Source organism: Astyanax mexicanus, chromosome 8, assembly GCF_023375975.1.
Source record: "Astyanax mexicanus isolate ESR-SI-001 chromosome 8, AstMex3_surface, whole genome shotgun sequence".
NCBI lineage: Eukaryota > Metazoa > Chordata > Actinopteri > Characiformes > Acestrorhamphidae > Astyanax > Astyanax mexicanus.
In genome coordinates, this window is record NC_064415.1 from 49,965,827 (window position 1) to 49,986,820 (window position 20,994).

Here is a 20,994-nt window from a genome sequence, read left to right on the forward strand (position 1 = left end):
CGTTTTGATTTATTTACTTCGCCAGTGGTATTGAAACACAAAACGTTGGAGAACTTACTCCTATCCCACTTCTGACACCATGTTCAGTTTTACCGTTCAGTATAAACCTTCTGAAGAGCGAGAGACAACAACAGACAGATGTTTCAGGGCTGATGGTGATGGAATAGGTAAACGTGCTCTGGAGTCCACAGGTTCCTCTAGAACTCATTCTTGCTGTTTGGATGCATTCCTGCAGCACTTTACTGTCCTCAGCCTGTTCAGGATTCCCATCTTCTACATCTCAGAGAACCAACACAGCTGGTGCAGCTGAGGGTCGACAGCGACCCCTCCAACCACCGTCCTCTATTTAAAAACATTGGACCCCAAAACCATCCCTAAACACCACTTAACACACCAAATGAACCCCAACCCTAAACACACCCAAAACAACCCATACAAATACACACTTATATAATCAGTTACACACACATACAAGTATATACAGTTGTGGTCAAAAGTTTACATACACTTGTAAAAAAACATAATGTTATGGCTGTCTTGAGTTTTCAATAAGTTCTACAACTCTTATTTTTCTGTGATAGAGTGATCGGAACACATACATGTTTGTCACAAAAAACAGTCATAAAATTTGGTTCTTTCATAAATTTATTATGGGTCTGCTGAAAATGTCACCAAATCTGCTGGGTCAAAAATATACATACAGCAACATTAGTATTTGGTTACATGTCCCTTGGCCATTTTCACGGCAACTAGGCGCTTTTGGTAGCCATCCACAAGCTCCTGGCAAGCTTCAGGTCGAATGTTTGACCACTCTTCTTGACAGAATTGGTGCAGTTCAGCTAAATGTGATGGTTTTCTTGCATGAACCCGTTTCTTTAGCACTGTCCACATGTTCTCAATGGGGTTTAAGTCAGGACTTTGGGAAGGCCATTCTAAAACCTTAATTCTAGCCTGGTTTAGCCATTCCTTTACCACTTTTGATGTGTGTTTTGGGTCATTGCCTTGTTGGAACACCCAACTGCGCCCAAGACCCAACCTTCGGGCTGATGGTTTTAAGTTTTCCTGCAGAATTTGGAGGTAATCCTCCTTCTTCATTATCCCATTTACTTTCTGCAAAGAACCAGTTCCACTGGCAGCAAAACATCCCCAGAGCATAATACTACCACCACCATGCTTGACAGTAGGCATGGTGTTCCTGGGATTAAAGGCCTCACCTTTTCTCCTCCAAACATATTGCTGGGTGTTGTGGCCAAACAGCTCAATTTTTGTTTCGTCTGACCAGAGAACTTTCCTCCAGAAGGTTTTATCTTTGTCCATGTGATCAGCAGCAAACTTCAGCCGAGTCTTAAGGTGCCTTTTCTGGAGCAAGGGCTTCTTTCTTGCACGGCAGCCTCTCAGTCCATGGCGATGTAAAACACGCTTGACTGTGGAGACTGACACCTGTGTTCCATCAGCTTCCAAATCCTTGCAGACCTGCTTCTTGGTGATTCTTGGTTGACTCTTGACCATCCTGACCAATCTCCTCTCGGCAGCATGTGATAGCTTGCGTTTTCTTCCTGATCGTGGCAGTGACACAACTGTTCCATGCACTTTATACTTGCGTATAATTGTCTGCACAGTTGCTCTTGGGACCTGTAGCTGCTTTGAAATGGCTCCAAGTGACTTCCCTGACTTGTTCAAGTCAATAATTCGCTTTTTCAGATCCACACTGAGTTCCTTTGACTTTCCCATTGTAGCTTTTGTAGCTGAGTCTAATCACTGGGTCAAATGAGCCCTATTTAAATGGGCTCATGAGAAGTCAACAGCTGTAGTCAATCAGAATCACTTACAAGAAGTGAAGAGGCCATGACATGAAGCTAATTTGATTGACACAACTCGCTACATCACCAAAATTGACAAATTTTGTTGCTGTATGTATATTTTTGACCCAGCAGATTTGGTGACATTTTCAGCAGACCCATAATAAATTTATGAAAGAACCAAATTTTATGACTGTTTTTTGTGACAAACATGTATGTGTTCCGATCACTCTATCACAGAAAAATAAGAGTTGTAGAACTTATTGAAAACTCAAGACAGCCATAACATTATGTTTTTTTACAAGTGTATGTAAACTTTTGACCACAACTGTACATACACTTACAGACTTACACACATGCATATCATCCCTTACAAAAAAGAAGATTATTCAAGAGTACTATTAGTATAATAGTGACATACTAAATATAATTATACTTAAGTATACTTGAATTATACTGACAAGTATACAGAAAAGTCTAGGCATATTTGGCATATACTTGTACTTAATCTTTTGATCTAGATATACTTAACAAAAGTACAATTAAATTTTCTTACCTTATATGTAAACTATGCTTGACTTTCAGTTTGAGGTGGAATACCCTAGAGGAAATAGTACACAAGTGGCACTGAACCTGATCATTTAAAGTGTAATTAACCAACACAGAACAGATAAACTTTTGGCAGATTTTATTAAACCTATTCTTTCGAGGTGTGATAGTTTTGTAACAGGCTTTATTTATATCATAATCCATTACCACATACTGTGTGTATTTCATGCTTATTTTCATATGTGTAGACTAACAGTCTAATTAAAGAACAGTTACAACAGACATCCCAAGTTGCAAAAGTTGATTTCAGGGAGGTTATCACCCCCCCCACCCCCACCCCCCTCAAAAAAACAAAACAAAAAAAACTTGCACACACACCAAAGGATAACGAAACTTTACTTTAATATTAATTAATTTAACTTTTTTGTTTAAATTAAATTTAGAGTATTCAGAGGTGAAATTAGTTTTATCTTTTTTCTTTTTTGGAAGTCCCTGCCTCTGCTTTCCTTTTTTTTTTTTTTTTTTGGAAAGAAAGCTTTTATTTGACAAAAATTGACAGTCACAATATCACAAAAAATGGCGCAATATCAAAAACATTTCATATTACAATAATTATTAATATTGCCTTCGCCATGATCTGCTCTCTCTCACTCACTGAACAAATCCCGTCCGGGAGGGGGGGAAAACACTGCCCGCCCACACTAAAAACTGATTGGCTGTCTCACAGACTCTTTGCAGAGAACAGGCCAATCAGAACCCTCTCTGTTTTCTCTCTCTCCTTCCCACACAAGATTAGAGAAAAAAAGTCTGTCGCCTGTGTGCGCGTTTGTGTGCAGTGCACTCTTGGGCACTCGTTCTGAATTCCGGGAGATTATATGTGACTTGCGGGCATCAGGGAGCCACTACTGAAATTAAAAGTAGCCTGTGTGCAGCTAATATAACAGTGTTAATTTATTCTTCCCTCAAAATAACTCAATATACAGCCAATAATGTCTAAACCACTGGCAAAAAATGAGTATGAGTACGCCCCTAAAAGACTACACCCCGAAATGTCCAAAGTGTCAAAGTAAAAATGTCAATAAACAGTGATAATGGAACTGTGGTATGTGCTGACAATATTACGTTATAGCACTCCCTCTCATGTATTAATGCTTAATTGACATCTATTAAATAAAATTTTATTCAATTCTAAAAGATAATTTTACATGAAGAATTGTTCCACCTCACTAAAGGGCAGGATCACATGATGCTCCTGGATGGCAAATTAAGCCTGTAAGATGAGGTGTTGAGTGAGTGGGTGGAGCTGAGTGTGTAGTAGAGAGGATAGTAGAGAGGAGAGCTGAAACTCAGTGTGTTCTTCTCCCAGTGTGTGCTACACCACCATGATCATTTTCACTGTACTGCTGCTCTCTGCTCTTACAGGTAAACATTTCAGAGATTATAAACCTTTGAAGATCTAACATCTACTAACACACAGTTTCCTAATGCTGTTCATTAGCTACATGCTAACAGATCTATGAATGATGGGTTAATCATTAATTCTATGATTTTATTTGTAGGTAACAGAGCTGAAGGCGTCATCACTCCTAGCAGAGATGCTGTTTTTGCTGTTGAAGGTCAGAATGTTACCCTCTCCTGTAACTACACTGTAAGTGCTGACAGTCTTCACTGGTATCGACAGTATTCAGGCTCTCCTCCCCAGTTCCTCATACTGGACTATGAAGTGACCACTATTTATGCTCAACCTCCAGTTCCTGGATTATTCATCATCCATCACAAAGGAATAAAAAAAGTGGATCTGGAGATTTCCTCTACTGCAGTATCAGACTCTGCTCTCTACTACTGTGCTCTGAGGCCCACAGTGGCAGGAAACCCACCAAACACTGTACTAAAACCTTTCTTGTGAAATATGTAGAAACACTGATATTTCAGGAGGGGGCGCTGTAATTCTACAGCTGAAATTCTAGAGGTAATATTCTGTAATGAGATGAAGCGCCAAAAAACACTTAAAACACCTTCTGCGGTGTGGGCAGTGTGCCAAGTCCTGCTGGAAAATGAAATATGCATCTCCATAAAAGTTGTCAGTAGCAGAGGGAAGCATAAAGAGCTGTACGATTTTGTGGGAAAACAAAACTGCACTGACTTTAGACTTGATAATAAAACAGTGGATCAACACCAGCAGATGACATGTCTCTCCAAACCATCACTAATCATCAGTAAATTTCACTTTTTATTAGAGTCTGGGGGAAGAGTGGAGAGACACACAGTCCAAGCTGCATGAGGTCTAGAGTAAAGTTTCCACCAATCAGTGATGGTTTGAAGAGTCATGTCATCAACAGTCCCAAACACAGTAATTTCATAATCTGATTCTAATAATAATTTCAGTTATAACTTTTATATGTTTCAAGTATAGACACTTTATTTCATGGTTACTCAAAGCAAATACACAAGTAACCTGTAGAATAATTGATAAAATTAAAAGTCTGTAGGTGTAAAACTTATTTGTTATATCTTAAAATTGTTATTACTGAATAAATCTGCAGATGTAAATATACTACAGGATATTAACTGTTGGAGGTGAGCTGTGTGAAGAAGAGTGTTTGGAGTGATCAGTGTCATTAAACTGTTTAGTTACAGTTACCAGTGAAGTGCAGGATCCAGAGTGAGCTTTAATGGGGTTGGTGTAGAGTGGATTATCCATTAAGATAACAATAATGGTAATGATGATAATTAGAATAGCTCCAAGCCTATTTTGACCAATTTCCGCCTGAAATTACATACTCACATTTGAAGGCTTATCACTCTAATATTAAATAATTCAGAGTCAATTCTATGAATTAATATCACTTAGAAGCCTTTACACAATTCATTTAAGACACTTTAATTATTTAATTGAACATGTAATGGCCAGAATATGGGTAAAACCAGGAAATTGTTTAGGCGCTTTTCAGATTTTCTATTTTATTTTTTAATTTTCAGACATATAAAATGAACTATTTATATGGATAAAGGGTTTTGGCAGCTCTACATTTTGCTATAGAGTGTTTACAATCATCATATAAAATTATAAACTGCTGCCATTAACCGATTAGATATTATAGTGATTTGAAGCAGTAATGGTATTTTCTTTCTCCAAAGGACTGGAAACTTTATAATAATCAAAACTACCACTTTAATAACTCATTTTGCAGTAATAAGGCTGTTTTTGTGTGGTCTACTCCTATACAAACAGAAAACCGCAGTGTCTCTTTAACAGAGCGCTTCCTGCAGAGTGAGCAGTCTCTGAGATACAGTCTCTGTGCCCAAGCAGCCCCCGCCCCTCCTTCTAGCTGGCCGCAATCGACCCCTGATTGGCTGACAGACCTCATTTGCACACAGTCACGTGCAGTAGAGTCTGTTGTGTAAGTAGAGACCGAACACGTGCCTGTGCGTCGAATGAAACGGCTTTAATAAGCAGTTAAAGTTTCTATAATTTTTTTTCTGCCTGAAATTATTTCAAGCTCTGAGTGGATATAACTGGGGATTATAGGAGACTGGATTGGCGGATTCTCTTACGTGTGGACTCGTTTTGAAGGTAAGAGCGTGGGGGATGCGCTGGTGGGAGTTGGGGGGGTGTGCGGTGTGTCCTGAGGTAACCCCAGGACGAAACCCGAGCAGATTTTAACTGTAAACACGCGCTCCGACGCGCTCTTTCAGCTCTAATTCAGGAACCTACAGTAAAACGGAGCACAGTTTCAGAATCCGGAGAGCCAGACGGTTCGAATGGTGTATAACATGACCGCATCCGACCAAATATGGACGTACGAAAAACGGAAATATGAAAGATATGAATCATAACTTTATGAAACTAGGCATATTTCGCCATAAATGTTTATTTTCTGAAAGGTGATACTGCTAAATAGGCTAGATAACTGAAAAGCAGAGATTCTAAGCTTTAAAATGGTATATTGGGTGTCTATATTGAGCCTATAATTGTTCATAACTATTCATAAACACAGCCAGATATGATTTTTCATACATTTCTGGCCCGCCGGCGGGCCAGGGCGTGTTAAGAGGTTAAACTCTATCTTAATATACAGGGACTTCATTACAGAAATGGACCACTAGAGGGCAGATTTCCTCTAAAACTGTAGAAGAACTGTAACAGATGGGGTGGTTTGTGTCACTGAGCTGCTGTAAGAAGGGAAGTGAGGGAAGCTGAAGTGAATTATGAACATTTAAACACTAGAGCAACACTGAGCTGCAGCACCACTGTTCAGTTATGACTCGTCTTCATCACTGGTGGCTTCCTTTTCTGATTTTAGGTAAGATTCAGTTAAAGCTGAAACAGAACATGTATTTCTCATTATCTCAGTGTGGAGTACAGTAAGTTAATATAGGACAGATTTTAGAACATCTCTATCTCTCCAGCAGGTTCCACTTCTGGTGAGGGAATAGAACCAAGTTCTTCCACTGTTAATGTCCTACAGGGAGGTTCTGTTACCCTGTCCTGCAAATACAATGGATCCCTTTCAAGTGATTATCTGCTGTGGTACCGTCAGTATTCCAGATCCAGACCTGAGTTCCTGATCTTGGTGGATGAAGCTAACTCTGAGATTAAAGCTGATCCTCCAGTTGATGGAGTTTCTGCAAAAGTAAATGAAGAGAAAAACAGTGTGAATCTGAGCATCTCCTCTACTGCAGTATCAGACTCTGCTCTCTACCACTGTGCTCTGCTCTGAGGCCCACAGTGACAGGAAACTCACCAAACACTGTACTAAAACTCTAAATATCAGACTTAGTGGAGTTCCTGCCGTTTTATTTCCTACAATGTTATATTTGTGATTATACTTATTGGGACAGTTCCTATTTCTTACAATCAGTATTCTATTTAAATTCTAGAAGTGAACTGAACTCGGAAACTTCAGGAGGTGGGTGTGTATATAAAATATTTATTGAACAGAAATACAGAAGCTGCACTGCAAGATGTAAGTCACTAAAACAGAATGTCCTCATTTTTTACATGAATCTGTTTAATTACTGTATGCACAGAAAAATATTTACTGCTGACAGACAGACAGACAGACTAAACACTTGAACACAGCTTAACACTGGAGATACTGAATTTACAGTTTTTTAAGCAATATCAGGTTTATGCAATGTTATATTTTTTGCTTTTATGTTAAATGATTTTATTGTTTATGAATGCTCTCGTTTTTACTACTTAGTAATAATATTGTACAGTTTAACCGCTGACTGTGTTTGTGGTTGATTTATTAACACTCTGATCTTCTACAAAGACAGAGAGCAGAGTGGAGCAGCTCCTCAGAGCAGGAGTTTCCTGTTGTAGTATCTCATAACTGCTCTCACTTCAGAGAGATTCACACTAACACACAGATCAGCATTAGAGCACTGAGAGCTTAAACACACTACTGATTCCATCTGATCATATTCACAATGAAGAACATCCTCCTCATCATCCTCATTACCATATCAGGTACTCACTGTCAAGATATGAATAATAATATTTGGAGCATTTAATTTTCATTATTTTGTAATCAAAATCAAATGTATTTTTTTCTTTCAGGTGTTTTTGCTGCTGATTGGATTAAACCAGTTGATCTCTCTGTTTCTAAAACAGAGGGAGAATCTGTTACACTGAAATGCTCTTATGACTCAAGTAGTCAACATGTGTATCTCTACTGGTACAGACAGTATCCTAACAGAGCTCTACAGTATTTACTGTGGAGAGGAGCTCGATCTCGAAGTGGTGAAGAAGACACTGCAGACAGTAGATTTGAGTCGCCTGAATTCGAATCATCCACTGATCTCACTGTTACAGTAGGACTGGCAGATACAGCTCTCTACTACTGTGCTCTTCAAGTTGCAGCACAGTGATACAAAGTCTCTGTTTACTTTGAACACAAGCAGATCAAAGTAATATCAAACCACACTGCTTATCTCTTATTACACTCTCTCAGAAATGACTGGATGTGGTTATGCAAGTGCTAATAATAAAGCAGCCTAAAATAAACGTAAAATGAAGATAAATGTAGCTACTATAGGATGCAGAGAGGTGTGGTCATTTTATGCTCAGTAAGACTAAGATAAATAAAGTTTCCGGACAGTGATTTATCAGTCTATTAATGCTTAAGTATAGTTCAATAAAAAAAAGAAGGTAAGTGAATTACCGCAAGGTAGTGTGAATTACCGCATTTGATAGTGGGGTCCAGGGGGTGGATGGGATTGAGATCAGTGTACCAGTACCTGTCTCATCCTTTCATGCCCCTGCAATGACACTCCTCCACCATGTTCCACAGATGTATGCATTGAATTATGGGTTGTGCTTCTTGCAACTTCTTGTAGCTTCTGTGTTCCTGTTCATGAAGCCATTCCTGTTGATGTGTCAGATGAACAAATGACGACGCAAAATCTGCTACATGAAACAAATGTTTTAAATGTATTTACCGGGTAAATTAAATTCAAATATATAAAATGCAGATTTAAATACTTCGTTTTTCATCTTTACCAAAAAATACATTTACTATACCACTCTTTTTACAGGACATTCTTCCGTATAATTTTAACAAGTTTGAGTTTAATATGCCATTCATGAATATGCAATTTATCATAAATATTACATTAAGTTAATATTATAAAAACAACTGTAAATTTAGCTGAAAAGCTACACGTTACATCCTTTTTTTAGCTTTCACTCTTTAACTTTATCCTAATGAAGTTTGATGTTATTCCGTTAGCAGGGTGTCTTATTTTCATAGAAATTTTAATATTTAATCAATAAAATAGACGTAATATCAAAAAATATCAGAAATACAATATAATGCAATAAAAACGTATATAAATTATGAATAATCTGGTTCTGCTAACAGACTGAGGGGTTTGGGTTATCTAACTTTTATATGAACTGCTGCCAAAAATCTCTATGAAATGTAAAGTTATATTCTTTTTCATAAAAGACACTATTGTAAGAAAAAAATTAGGAGAGATTAGTCAATATACAACTGAATTGACATAATAGCAAAATAAAACCCATTTTTTTTATATTAGGTGATAATTAATCGTTTTTGTTATATATGTAATAATTCAGACATTGCACACACATTTTTTTAATAACAATAAATATAATATAAAGTTACATGTTTAGGTTGTACAGCCACCTTTGGTTGGATTTAACTAATTATAAACAGAAGAACAGAAAAAAATATGTTGTATATTTGTGATTAAAAATAATTCCACAAATGTTGTTCTAAGTCACTATAGGGTGGACTTTGATTCATATTAGCAAATTTGAATCAAATGTCAAACCCGCTCATACACTTTTGGTACAAAAAAATACATTTTGATATCTGAGATGAACACTGATTTGATGCATTAAATAAAGGAAAAATAAATATTGATTGAGTGTAATTTTGTTTTATGGGTATTTGATGGACACGAAGTGTAATGTGTTTTTGAACAGTTAAAGCCTTTAACTTTAAGGTACCAGTGAAACGAGGTAAACTTTTGCAGGACTTTTATTTTGACAGCTTGTTGCCGGATGTAACGCCATGGGCTCCAGAGCAGTACTAGATACTTTAGTTTAGAAACACAGCAGCAGATTGTTGGAGGTTAAGGTGGATTGTGGTGGATGTCCTAATAGTTTCAGCGCTTTGGACAGATGTTTGCTGTGGTTTAAAATGAAGACTGTATTCTCTGTAGGTGAATATGGAAGGGTGGTTAGAGTTTCCCCCGGTCTCCAGTAAAGTGGAGCAGCAGAAGATCCAGCTCTGATCAGCAGCGCCACACCTCTGTACTCAGACTGCTCTGCTGGAGGAACACCAAAATATTTGTATATTAACTTTTATTAAAAGGTAATACGTTTTCTTCTGTAAAGCTGAACATGTGAGTTTTTTTGTGTGACAGTGATTATTTATATTGGTGTTGGTCAGGGGCGTTGCTCAAAAAATACAATTACAGTGAAAAATGAACAGAAGTCATGTTAGATCAGTGTTTCTTAACCCTGTTTCTGCATATTCTACTGCATATTTCCACTGTCCTGCATAGTCTTTATCTGCATTAGAGACACGTAATAAAGTAAGTGGAGGTATAATGTGTTTAATACACTTTATGGTCTATAGGGGGCTAAGGGATTTTAACAGGTAAACTCTGTTTGTTAGCTGATCTGGTGGAAAATACACAATTTTAGGGCAGTAACCATGATTAAGAAACTGCTTTAAACTACGAACATAAAGTATTGTATTAAATTCTGCATATCCACACAATCCAGCTTCTAGCTAACTAGTTGGCTAAATTTATTTCTGTTTATTATAGCTTACAGCAAGTCCTGCAGTCCTAAATTAATAAACACAATTTAAAAATGAAATGGTTATTGGTTGATCATGTACATCAGGGCAAGTAGAACATTAAATATACTGTATTTTCTCAAACCTTGACTACATATTTAGCTAAATCTAAAGTTAAGATAACTGACTAACACAGCTGCATTTTATTGAACACACAGTGGGTTTGATATGTGTATCTGCAAATCGCTGACCAAACTCACAGGGAGGGAGGGGGCTTCCCCAATCTCCTCCGCGCTCTGATGCCTCTGGTGTTAATTAGGGCAATTGTCTCTAAAGCAGTTTTTGACCAGTGCTTTAGTAGAAGCAGGAACATAGAGTAGTTATGGTAGAGCGAAACTGGGATTTAAAGAGAAGGTAAAGATAAAATGCTATAATTGTAGAACAAACAGTAAAATCAAAATAAATTCCCCCAAACAGGAGTGTCCAGTCAAAAGAGGGCTTTGTAACAAGCAGGCCATAAAGTACCCTTGAGTGGTTCGTAGGCCCCATTTTTGGGAACTGGAAACTTTCGGGGGACTGTGGGCGAAGTGACACCTCCAGCTTCATCATTCACATTACCTACAAATTATTATTACACAAATCACTAAAGGAAATACAGCCACAGGTGTCCGATGCAACATTAACCTCATGTCAAAATGTGACATTTATATATTATATTAAGATGTAAGTAGTAAGTTGAAGGTATGTGCAACTGAAAACCCTCCCACCCCCCAAAATGAGTTCGCCAGTTCAGTTAATCTCTTTTTCTACTACTAAGGGTTTCTTACATTTTTAATTGAGATTAGGTTTTCTTTTTTGTGTGTTTCTTCCAGAACTGAGTGCTGTCCTGTTCTAAGTCTTCTCCTGATCCCAGTGTCAACTTTCCTAACTTTCCTGGAGGCAGTTTAGCTGCACAAATACAATCAGAAGATTTCCCCAAAGATTTTAAGCTGCTTAACGAAGGGGAGAACATGGCATCCAGAGAAATCTCCAATACTCAACAAACACCCTCTCCTACACCTCACACACAAATGCAGAAAACTACAGACAAGGAGAAAACTCACCACTGCTCAGACTGTGAAAGGAGTTTTACTACAAGGAGTTATCTCAAATCACACCAGCGAATTCACACTGGAGAGAAACCTTATCACTGTTCAGACTGTGGTATGGATTTTACTCAACCGTGTACTCTAAAAAAACACCAGCGCATTCACACTGGAGAGAAACCACATAACTGTTCAGACTGTGGGAAGGATTTTACTCAACTGAGTACTCTAAAAAAACACCAGCGTACTCACACTGGAGAGAAACCATATCAATGTTCAGACTGTGGAAAGGGTTTTAATGATCAGCGTAATTACAAAAATCACCAGCGCGTTCACACTGGAGAGAAACCGTATCACTGCCCAGTCTGTGGGAAGAGTTTTAGTCAGCAGAATACTCTTCTGCGACACCAGCGCATTCACACTGGAGAGAAACCATATTACTGCTCAGACTGTGGGATGAATTTTAGTCAGCAGGGAAATCTCAAAAGACACCAACTCATTCACACTGGAGAGAAACCGTATCAGTGCTCAGACTGTGGAAAAAGTTTTAATAATGAGAGTAATTTCAAAACACACCAGCTCATTCACACTGGAGAGAAACCGTTCAAATGCTCAGACTGTGGGAAGAGTTTTATTTATAACTGGAGTCTCCAAACACATCAGCGCATTCACACAGGTGGTAAACCATTTCACTGCTCAGACTGTGGTTGGAGTTTTAATAAACAGAATGATCTGAAAAAACACCAGCGCATTCACACTGGAGAAAAAACATATTACTGTTCGGGCTGTTCAGTGAGCTTCAGGTATTTACAGTCATTCAAAAAACACAAGTGCATAAAGAGCAGTCATGGGAATGGGCAGTGATGCACCTAAAACCATTCCAGATCCCAACCCAGATCTATTGGTAATGTGCATAGAGTGAAAACTGTTGCTTAAAAAGGTTCTGAACCATATTCATAAAGCAATTTATATATGTTATGTTTACTAATTGTTATGCCCAGCTTACGGCCCATAGACCAAATGTATTCTTCCAAGCCAACTCCTTGGAAGTAGATAAGATCCAGTCTGTTGATAATAACTGGCTGTTTATTTCTTATTTTACTCAAATCATGGCAACATTATTGTCATATATAGTGTTTTATATCAATGATAGTACCTTTTAAATCCAGCTCAGGGCAAGCTTTTACCAGTAGCTGATTTTAAATGGCTTAAGTTAGATGGATGAGCTTGTTGATTAAATCTGGTCTTCCAGACGGGAACATAACTATTGTTATGTGTATCTTTTAATTTAGGTTCCCAGAGTCCCTGACTACATCATGGAGACAAGCCTTAATCTTTCGTGCAAGCTATACTTTCTGTTGAAAAGTAAAAGGAATACTTATTGATTAATCGGATATTGTTAAAGAATCTGAGAAGTAAATCTAATACTGCTGCCTTCTAAAAAAAACATTTTTTTTGTTTTGGCTCAGTACTGAAACTACACTCATAGTAATTTGTTTTAATGTGTTGAAGTTCATATATGTGTTGTATTTCATGTCATTTTTAGCAAACTTGCAATAAACTATTAAGAGGTGAACTGGGCATCCTCTTCAGTGTGGTGATTGGAGGATTTGTCTATCTGCTGATTTATGCAAGATGTATAAGACCACAGTGGAGAGAAATTACACTCCGCCAGGACCATGAGGCAACAGAACACTAAATTAACAACAAAAAAATACGCAGAAAAGCAAATACGACTCTAAGTTTGAGGTAATGAGGATAAGGTGCAGAGTTATGCAGTATGCTATTATATAAGTATACAGAGTGAGCTTTAATGGGGTTGGTGTGGAGTGGATTGTCCATAAAGGTGATAATAATAATCAGGATGATGATATAATATAATTCTATCTTCATATACAGAGACATAATTACAGTAATGGTCCAGTAGAGGGCAGATTTTCTCTAAAACTGTAGAAGAACTGTAACAGATGGGGTGGTTTGTGTCACTGAGCTGCTGTAAGAAGGGAAGTGAGGGAAGCTGAAGTGAATTATGAACATTTAAACACTAGAGCAACACTGAGCTGCAGCACTACTGTTCAGTTATGACTCGTCTTCATCACTGGTGGCTTCCTTTTCTGATTTTAGGTAAGATTCAGTTAAAGCTGAAACAGAACATGTATTTCTCATTATCTCAGTGTGGAGAACAGTAAGTTAATATAGGACAGATTTTAGTACGTCTCTATCTCTCCAGCAGGTTCCACTTCTGGTGAGGGAATAGAACCAAGTTCTTCCACTGTTAATGTCCTACAGGGAGGTTCTGTTACCCTGTCCTGCAAATACAATGGATCTCTTTCAACTGATAGTCTGCTGTGGTACCGTCAGTATTCCAGATCCAGACCTGAGTTCCTGATCTTGGTGGATGAAGCTAACTCTGAGATTAAAGCTGATCCTCCAGTTGCTGGAGTTTCTGCAAAAGTAAATGAAGAGAAAAACGGTGTGAATCTGGAGATCTCCTCTACTGCAGTATCAGACTCTGCTCTCTACTACTGTGCTCTGAGGCCCACAGTGACTGAAACCCACCAAACACTGAACTAAAACTCTGACTATCAGACTTCAGTAGAGTTCCTGCCTTTTTATCTTCTAGGATTTCATATTTGTTATTATACTCATTGGGACAGTTCCTATTTCTTACAATCATTATCTTATTTAAATACCAAGAGTGAATTGAACGTCACTAACACCAAACCTGAATCTCACTGAAGGTGCCTTTTTTTTTTTGATTTATTAATTTTAATCACATGTATACAATTAACTAAGAGAATTTAATTAAAGCGAGTATACAGCTACGATGGATCTGCCCAGCACTACAGCTGCAGTGGTGGTTCTTTTATTTATTTATTTTAGTTTTCTGGGTTTCAGTGATTTGGACGGGAGATGCTTATTACTCTTTTCTTAAAACAACCTTCGTGGTAATAAAGATTAAAATGACATTCCAGCATTTTTGGATATTTTCATACATGTTTTTTTTTTCACTGTGTTAAAATGACTTCATCTTTTAAACTGTGCCCCTAATTTCAGTGCCAATGTTTGGGACAATGTTTGGGACAATGTTTGGGACAATGTTTGGGCAGGTGTTAATGATGACTCAGGTTTGTTCCCATGCTTCATCAGTTGCAGACTATTGTTAAGAAGGAAATATGTTCATGTTCGTGGGTGTGTATTTGTAAGATACTATTATACAAAATCTATCTTAAACAGAAACACAGAGACTGCTCTGCAAGATGCAAGTCACTAAAACATAATGTCCTACTTTTTACATTAATCTTTTTAAATACTGTGTGCCAAGGGCGTCGCCTGGCATGGGCTTACGGTTCTTCTGCCCCAAAGATGGGCAACAATGTATTTGTGATGACATTGTTTTTGGAGCTGTGTTCTGATAGCTTTGGAAATAGTTAGATAGGTAGAAAAACTATGTATGTAATGTTCTACTTGCCCTGATGTACCTGAACTACCAATAACTATTTCATTTTCAAATTGTGTTTTTTAATTTAGGATTGCAGGACTTACTGTAAGCTATATAGAACGAATACTCTGGATGGATATAACTGATCAGCTGATAAATAATTCTTTATTAAGTTTACATGTTAAAATCCTTTAGCCCCCTATGGAACATAAATCAATCATTATGTATATCCAGCAGTATATTAGGGCGTTTTCACACCTGTAGTTCGTTTCTCTGGTCCGAATCAGTTGATGAGTTCGTTTACTTGGAGCGTTTTCTCCCTCTGTTTAGTCTGGTTTCACACAGGCATAACAATAAACACGCAAGCAGGCTGTGTCCTCTGATTGGTCAGAGCGTGGTCTGGCGTGGAAGTAAATATACATATACAGAAAAAGTAAATATAGCGAGAAGATTCTGTGTTCCAGCGCATATGTGTTTTTACACTGAACGCTGAAACGTTGTGCTTTTAAACAGCGTTTCTATGTGCAGCGCAGATGTAAACATAATAAACAGAGTTACACGGCCGTGAGCAGTGAACGCAGCGCAGACGGCGCGTGCATGGACACAGCGTTTGTTCTTAGCTGTGGTAATTAGCGTTATCTGGCTAATATATCAGTTTAAACTGTGCTTGCTTTATTAGCAGTTTAGCTCAAATAAATGACTTATATTTAATAGCTGGATCCGATCGAGACCGGATTACGTTCTCACCACAAGCGAACCGCTCCAGAGTTCGTTTGGTACCGGACTGAGACCACCTCCTCTAGCTGGTCTTGGTCCGGTTCTTTTGATCCGCACCCGAGTGCGATTACTGTTTTTACACCTGCTCAATCGAACCGCACTAAAGTTACAAACGGACCAGAGTTCATTTTAACCGGACCAAACAGTGCTGGTGTGAAAACGCCCTTAGACACAGCATACTACCACTTACTTTATTAAAGTACCTTTAAAGCAGAGAAAGCTCTAGAATATGCAGAACAGTGGGAGTATACAATAGAATACACAGGAACAGGGTTGAGAAACACTGATCAAACCTTACTTCTGTTCATTTGTAGTTTACAGTAAGATCACAGTAAGACCACATGTCCTGAGTAAATAGAGGAATTCCAGGCAAATCCAAATGTTTTTTTCTGTTTTTTCTTTTTCTTTTTTCACTGTAATTGTATGTTTTGAACAACTATACAGCAATGTATTCAATAGTGTGACAATGTTTAATTAAGCAAGGTTTAGAAAAGTATAAAGAGAAAGAGAATGTTGCGAAAGTAGTTACTTTTAATAGGTGAGTTGTGAATGTTGCAAAATCAATTAATAGAAGGGGTAAACGAGATGGTTGAGCCGGAGAGAGAAAATATTCACTGCTGAATTAAGACCTACATACACACACATGTGTGTCTTATATACTAAACCCTCCTGAGACAACTAAACACTGGAGATACTGATTTGTTATTTACTGCTCTCATTTCTACTACTTAATAATAATAATAATTATTATTATTATTATTATAATAATATTATACAGTTGAACAGTTGACTGTGCTTGTGGTTCATTTATTAACACTCTGATCTTCTACAAAGACAGAGAGCAGAGTGGAGCAGCTCCTCAGAGCAGGAGTTTCCTGTTGTAGTTTCTCATAACTGCTCTCACTTCAGAGAGATTCACACTAACACACAGATCAGCATTAGAGCACTGAGAGCTTAAACACACTACTGATTCCATCTGATCATATTCACAATGAAGATCATCCTCCTCATCATCCTCATTACCACATCAGGTACTCACTGTCAAGATATGATTAATAATATTTAGAACATTTAATTTTCATTCTTTTCTAAAATGTAATGTTCCTGTTTTTCTTTCAGGTGTTTTTGCTGCTGATTGGATTAAACCAGATGATCTGTCTGAGTCTAGAACAGAGGGAGAAACTGTTACACTGAAATGCTCTTATGATGCAAGTATTGAATATGTCTATCTCCATTGGTACAGACAGTATCCTAACAGAGCTCTACAGTATTTACTGCTGAGAGGAGCTCGATCATGGAGTGGTAGAGAAGACACTGCTGACAGTAGATTTGAGTCGACTGCATCCGAATCATCCACTGATCTCACTGTTACAGTAAGACTGGCAGATACAGCTCTCTACTACTGTGCTCTTACAGTAGCAGCACAGTGATACAAAGTCTCTGAGAAGCTCATATACCTTCTGTTTACTTTGAACACAAGCAGATCAAAGTAATATCAAACCACACTGCTTATCTCTTATTACACTCTCTCAGAAATGACTGGATGTGGTTATACAGGTGGTATACATAAAACTGCAAATGGAACTGTACATAATAAAGCCTGTAGAGAGGTGGGGACATAACGTTCAGTACAATTGAGATAAATAACTGATTATGAGTCTACCCATGCTTTAGTAAAGTTCAGTAATACTGAGAAGAACAACTGATCAGTACAGTAATTTATCAGTTTAATCATGTATTACTGAGATTCAGGTTGCATGTGTGTTCAGGAAAAAGTGGTTTGCCTTTTCACTCTGTTCAGGAGTTAAATCTAAACTCTTGTGGGAGTTAAAATAATTATCCCATCTAGAGTAAAATACAGCTCTCAACTGAAGTCAAAATACTTATCCTATCTGGAGTAAATACAGCTCTGAAATGGAATTAAAATACTTATCCCATCTAGATAGCAATACAGTTCTCAACTGGAGTTAATATAAACTCCTTAATAGTGTACACAATTAATGCAAAAAAATTTATTAAACTAATACTATAAAAATATACAATATTTTAAAACACTGTAACATTTAGGAGAAAATAGCAACAAAAGACATCATAACTGATTTGTACTTTTTTTTTATTTAACAATTTCACACTCAACAGGTTTAATGCAACTGCAAAGGTGTGTACTGAATTGTGTGTCCAAATGCCTATAAATAAGAAAAAAAAATACAATTGCTGTGTCTCAATTCAGGGGCTGCATCCTTTAAAGGACTCATTTGAAGGCCGATTACGTCACCGCGGTGTGACTAGGCTGTCCCATTTAGAAGATTTCTTCGAATGCAGCCTTCTTTTCCTCGGAGACGAAGGATGCACCGGGTGTATCCTTCACAGCCTACAGTAGCCAAAGATCCATTGCGCTCTGGCTTATTTCAGCACAAAAAGGGCGGAGTCAGCAGAGGAGTCGGCTGTATTATGTAGTTTATAGATATATAAATACTTATAGATATTATTTATATATTATATCATTTATATTATTTAGTTTGTGTGTGTGTGTATGTATTAATGTATTATTCAGTTTATTTATAAGTATTGTTTAGTTTATATATATAGTATTTACATATATAAAATACATAATACTATATAATGTATTATATATATATATATATATATATATATATATATATATATATATATATATATATATATATATATATATAACATAATACTTTATTCTAATTTATTCTCTTTTTTCCAACTTCATTTCAACCTTTTTATTTGTTTATGTTCAGTTCCACCCGTTCACATTTAAAATATTTAAGTAACTGCACAGTTAATTAAACTGGACTTAATCAATTTGGTATTTTGTGGTCTGAAGCAAAACGAGAATCAAAATCTCTGGCTCATTTCTCAGCTCTGACTTTAGTTGTGGCGGGTAGAATCTCAAACAGGAAATACTCCGTAGGGTAGACTGTCCCATTTCAGTACTGCCATCGCAGCCTACCCATCCTTCAAACGACACACCTTCGTAGACCGCGTCATTTGAAGGAATGCAGCCCCTGAATTGAGACACAGCCAATGTTAATACCTTATCAGAGTCTTGTGCAAATGTTGACACTCCAGCCTAAAATATAAATCCTCTTGTTGTTAGGTGAATACTCTGTTGCAGTAAATTACGTTTGTTAATTGAAAAAAAATAGACTGGTGGAGATGGTGGGAGAACACCAGTGTTGGGAAGTAACGGATTACATGTAACGGCGTTACGTAATCAGATTACAAATTATAAGTAACTGTAATCCGTTACAGTTACTGATTCAGTAAGTGGTAATCAGATTACAGTTACTCTGCTAAAATAAATGGATTACATTGGGGTACTTCCCTATTTTTGGTCTTCCAATCCAACACTGACAAAACGCAATCACATTCACATAAATCACGACATCAGAATATTCTATGATTCACAACCTTCGATTAGAATGTTTTCACTGCAGAAGCGCCCCATAGCGGGCCCGTCGGCGGGCCCATTCTGACTATGTAAAGTAGAATGCTTAAAGGCGTAAAATATTCTAAACACACCGACCAACTAACCAACTCATATTCTTTAGTATTACTTTAACTACCTGCACGCAAATTTTATTTGTTTCTCTATTTGTTAACTGGAAAGAAAAATAAAAGAATAATATGCAATATGTGGTTGCTACATTCATTCAGGCTTAAAAAAACGACAATATTGTAAGTAATCCAAAGTAATCAGATTACATTACTCACTTGAAGTAATGTAACTGATTACGTTACAAATTACATTTTGAGTGATGTAATCAGTAATCTGTAAGGGATTACATTTTAAAAGTAACCTTCCCAACACTGGAGAACACTTGTGACCAAATCAGTTAATTTTTCCCCCTAAAACTTTGATTAGCTTTCCTTTATTTTTCATTACTCACTGCATTCTAAAAACACTGTTTGTTGCTTATGTTGTATCTCACCAGACACATCTCATTTGACTAAATCTTTCAACACTAAAATGGAATGTACTACTTTTTTTTTACATGAATCTTCTACAAAGAGCAGGAGTTTCCTGTTGTAGTTTCTCATAACTGATCTCACTTCAGAGCAGTTGTGTGGAAAGGGTACCGGTGTTCAGAGCTGGAGGACAACCTATCCTGGAGCACAAACACCAAAGAGCTGCTGCAACCTCCCCACCCTGGAACAGATTTACACCGACAGATGCCGCAAGAAAGCTTTGGACATTGTTAATGACTCTTCACACCCCAGCTATTCTCTCTTCCAGCTCCTGCCATCAGGCAAAAGATACAGAGTGATGAAATCTAGGACAAACCTTCTAAAAAAAAAAACAATACACAGTCCAGGAGTGGTCATACATGAGGCAGGCAGTATCAGAGGTGATCCAAAACAGAAACGATAAACAGTCCTGGTAATACATGAAAAATCCACAGAGTAGGCAAACGCAAAAATCAAGGTCCGAAAACAAAAGGCAAGGTCATACAAAAGAGAACAATCACAGAATTAAACGCTTTGTAATGTGGGCGAAACCAGGCAATACGCAACGCAGGTGTATGAGTGAGCAGTCCTTATATACTGCAGAGAATAATCAATATTCGGGACTTCCTGGCCGGGGCAGGTGAGGTGTCACGTGATCGGCAGTGAGTGTGATGTCAGCGGGTGGTGCATTCTGGATGTCGTAGTTGTCTAACTGAGAACCTCCGTTGGAGCTAAGTGTGGAAGGACAGGGAGTGCCTACAACACCAGACGTGACACCTCCTTGTATTGACAAACTCTCTAAATCTAAATGTTTTTTGAAATAATTATTAAGTAGATTAACAAACATGGCTCCGGTAAGCCCACAGTTTAACTGTCTCTCCATCCACATCATTGACTAAACGTTGTACCTACAATACAAAAAGAAGAAAAAAAGTATGATTTTATTCAGCATAGTATCCAACCGCTTTTTAAAACAACCAAATGAAGCAAGTGCTTTTGGAAGAACTGAAAAGTTTTCCTTGGTTTTCTGTTATGTAGCCCATTTGTTAAGCTATTCTTTGTTAATCTAGTTTACTTTCAGT

The 20,994-nt window shown here is 37.5% G+C and overlaps 3 protein-coding genes across 14 annotated transcripts in view; all 3 read left to right on the top strand.

The window, feature by feature from the left end:
- The window catches only part of LOC125780473 (uncharacterized), a 105,619-nt gene that overhangs the window by 31,750 nt on the left and 52,875 nt on the right, over nt 1–20,994 (top strand). The gene's annotated exons all lie outside the window — the stretch shown is intronic.
- LOC125803863 (gastrula zinc finger protein XlCGF7.1-like) overlaps nt 5,496–20,994 on the top strand; it is a 165,753-nt gene continuing 150,254 nt past the window's right edge. Inside the window, exon 1 of the mRNA XM_049482420.1 lies at nt 5,496–5,922. The gene's annotated coding sequence lies outside the window, so the exon portion shown is untranslated. The remainder of the gene's footprint in view (nt 5,923–20,994) is intronic.
- LOC125803862 (gastrula zinc finger protein XlCGF7.1-like) overlaps nt 9,551–20,994 on the top strand; it is a 102,156-nt gene continuing 90,712 nt past the window's right edge. The window contains exons 1-2 of one of the 3 annotated variants that reach the window (XR_007440230.1): nt 9,638–10,198; nt 11,503–13,007. Coding sequence is in view for 1 of the 3 variants with exons in the window: in XM_049482414.1 (XP_049338371.1) it covers nt 11,641–12,579 (939 nt within the window). In the remaining 2 variants the exon portion in view is untranslated. Of the gene's footprint in view, nt 10,199–11,502; nt 13,840–20,994 lie in introns of those variants that run through there. The other 2 variants (XM_049482414.1, XM_049482415.1) reach the window with 2 other exon arrangements.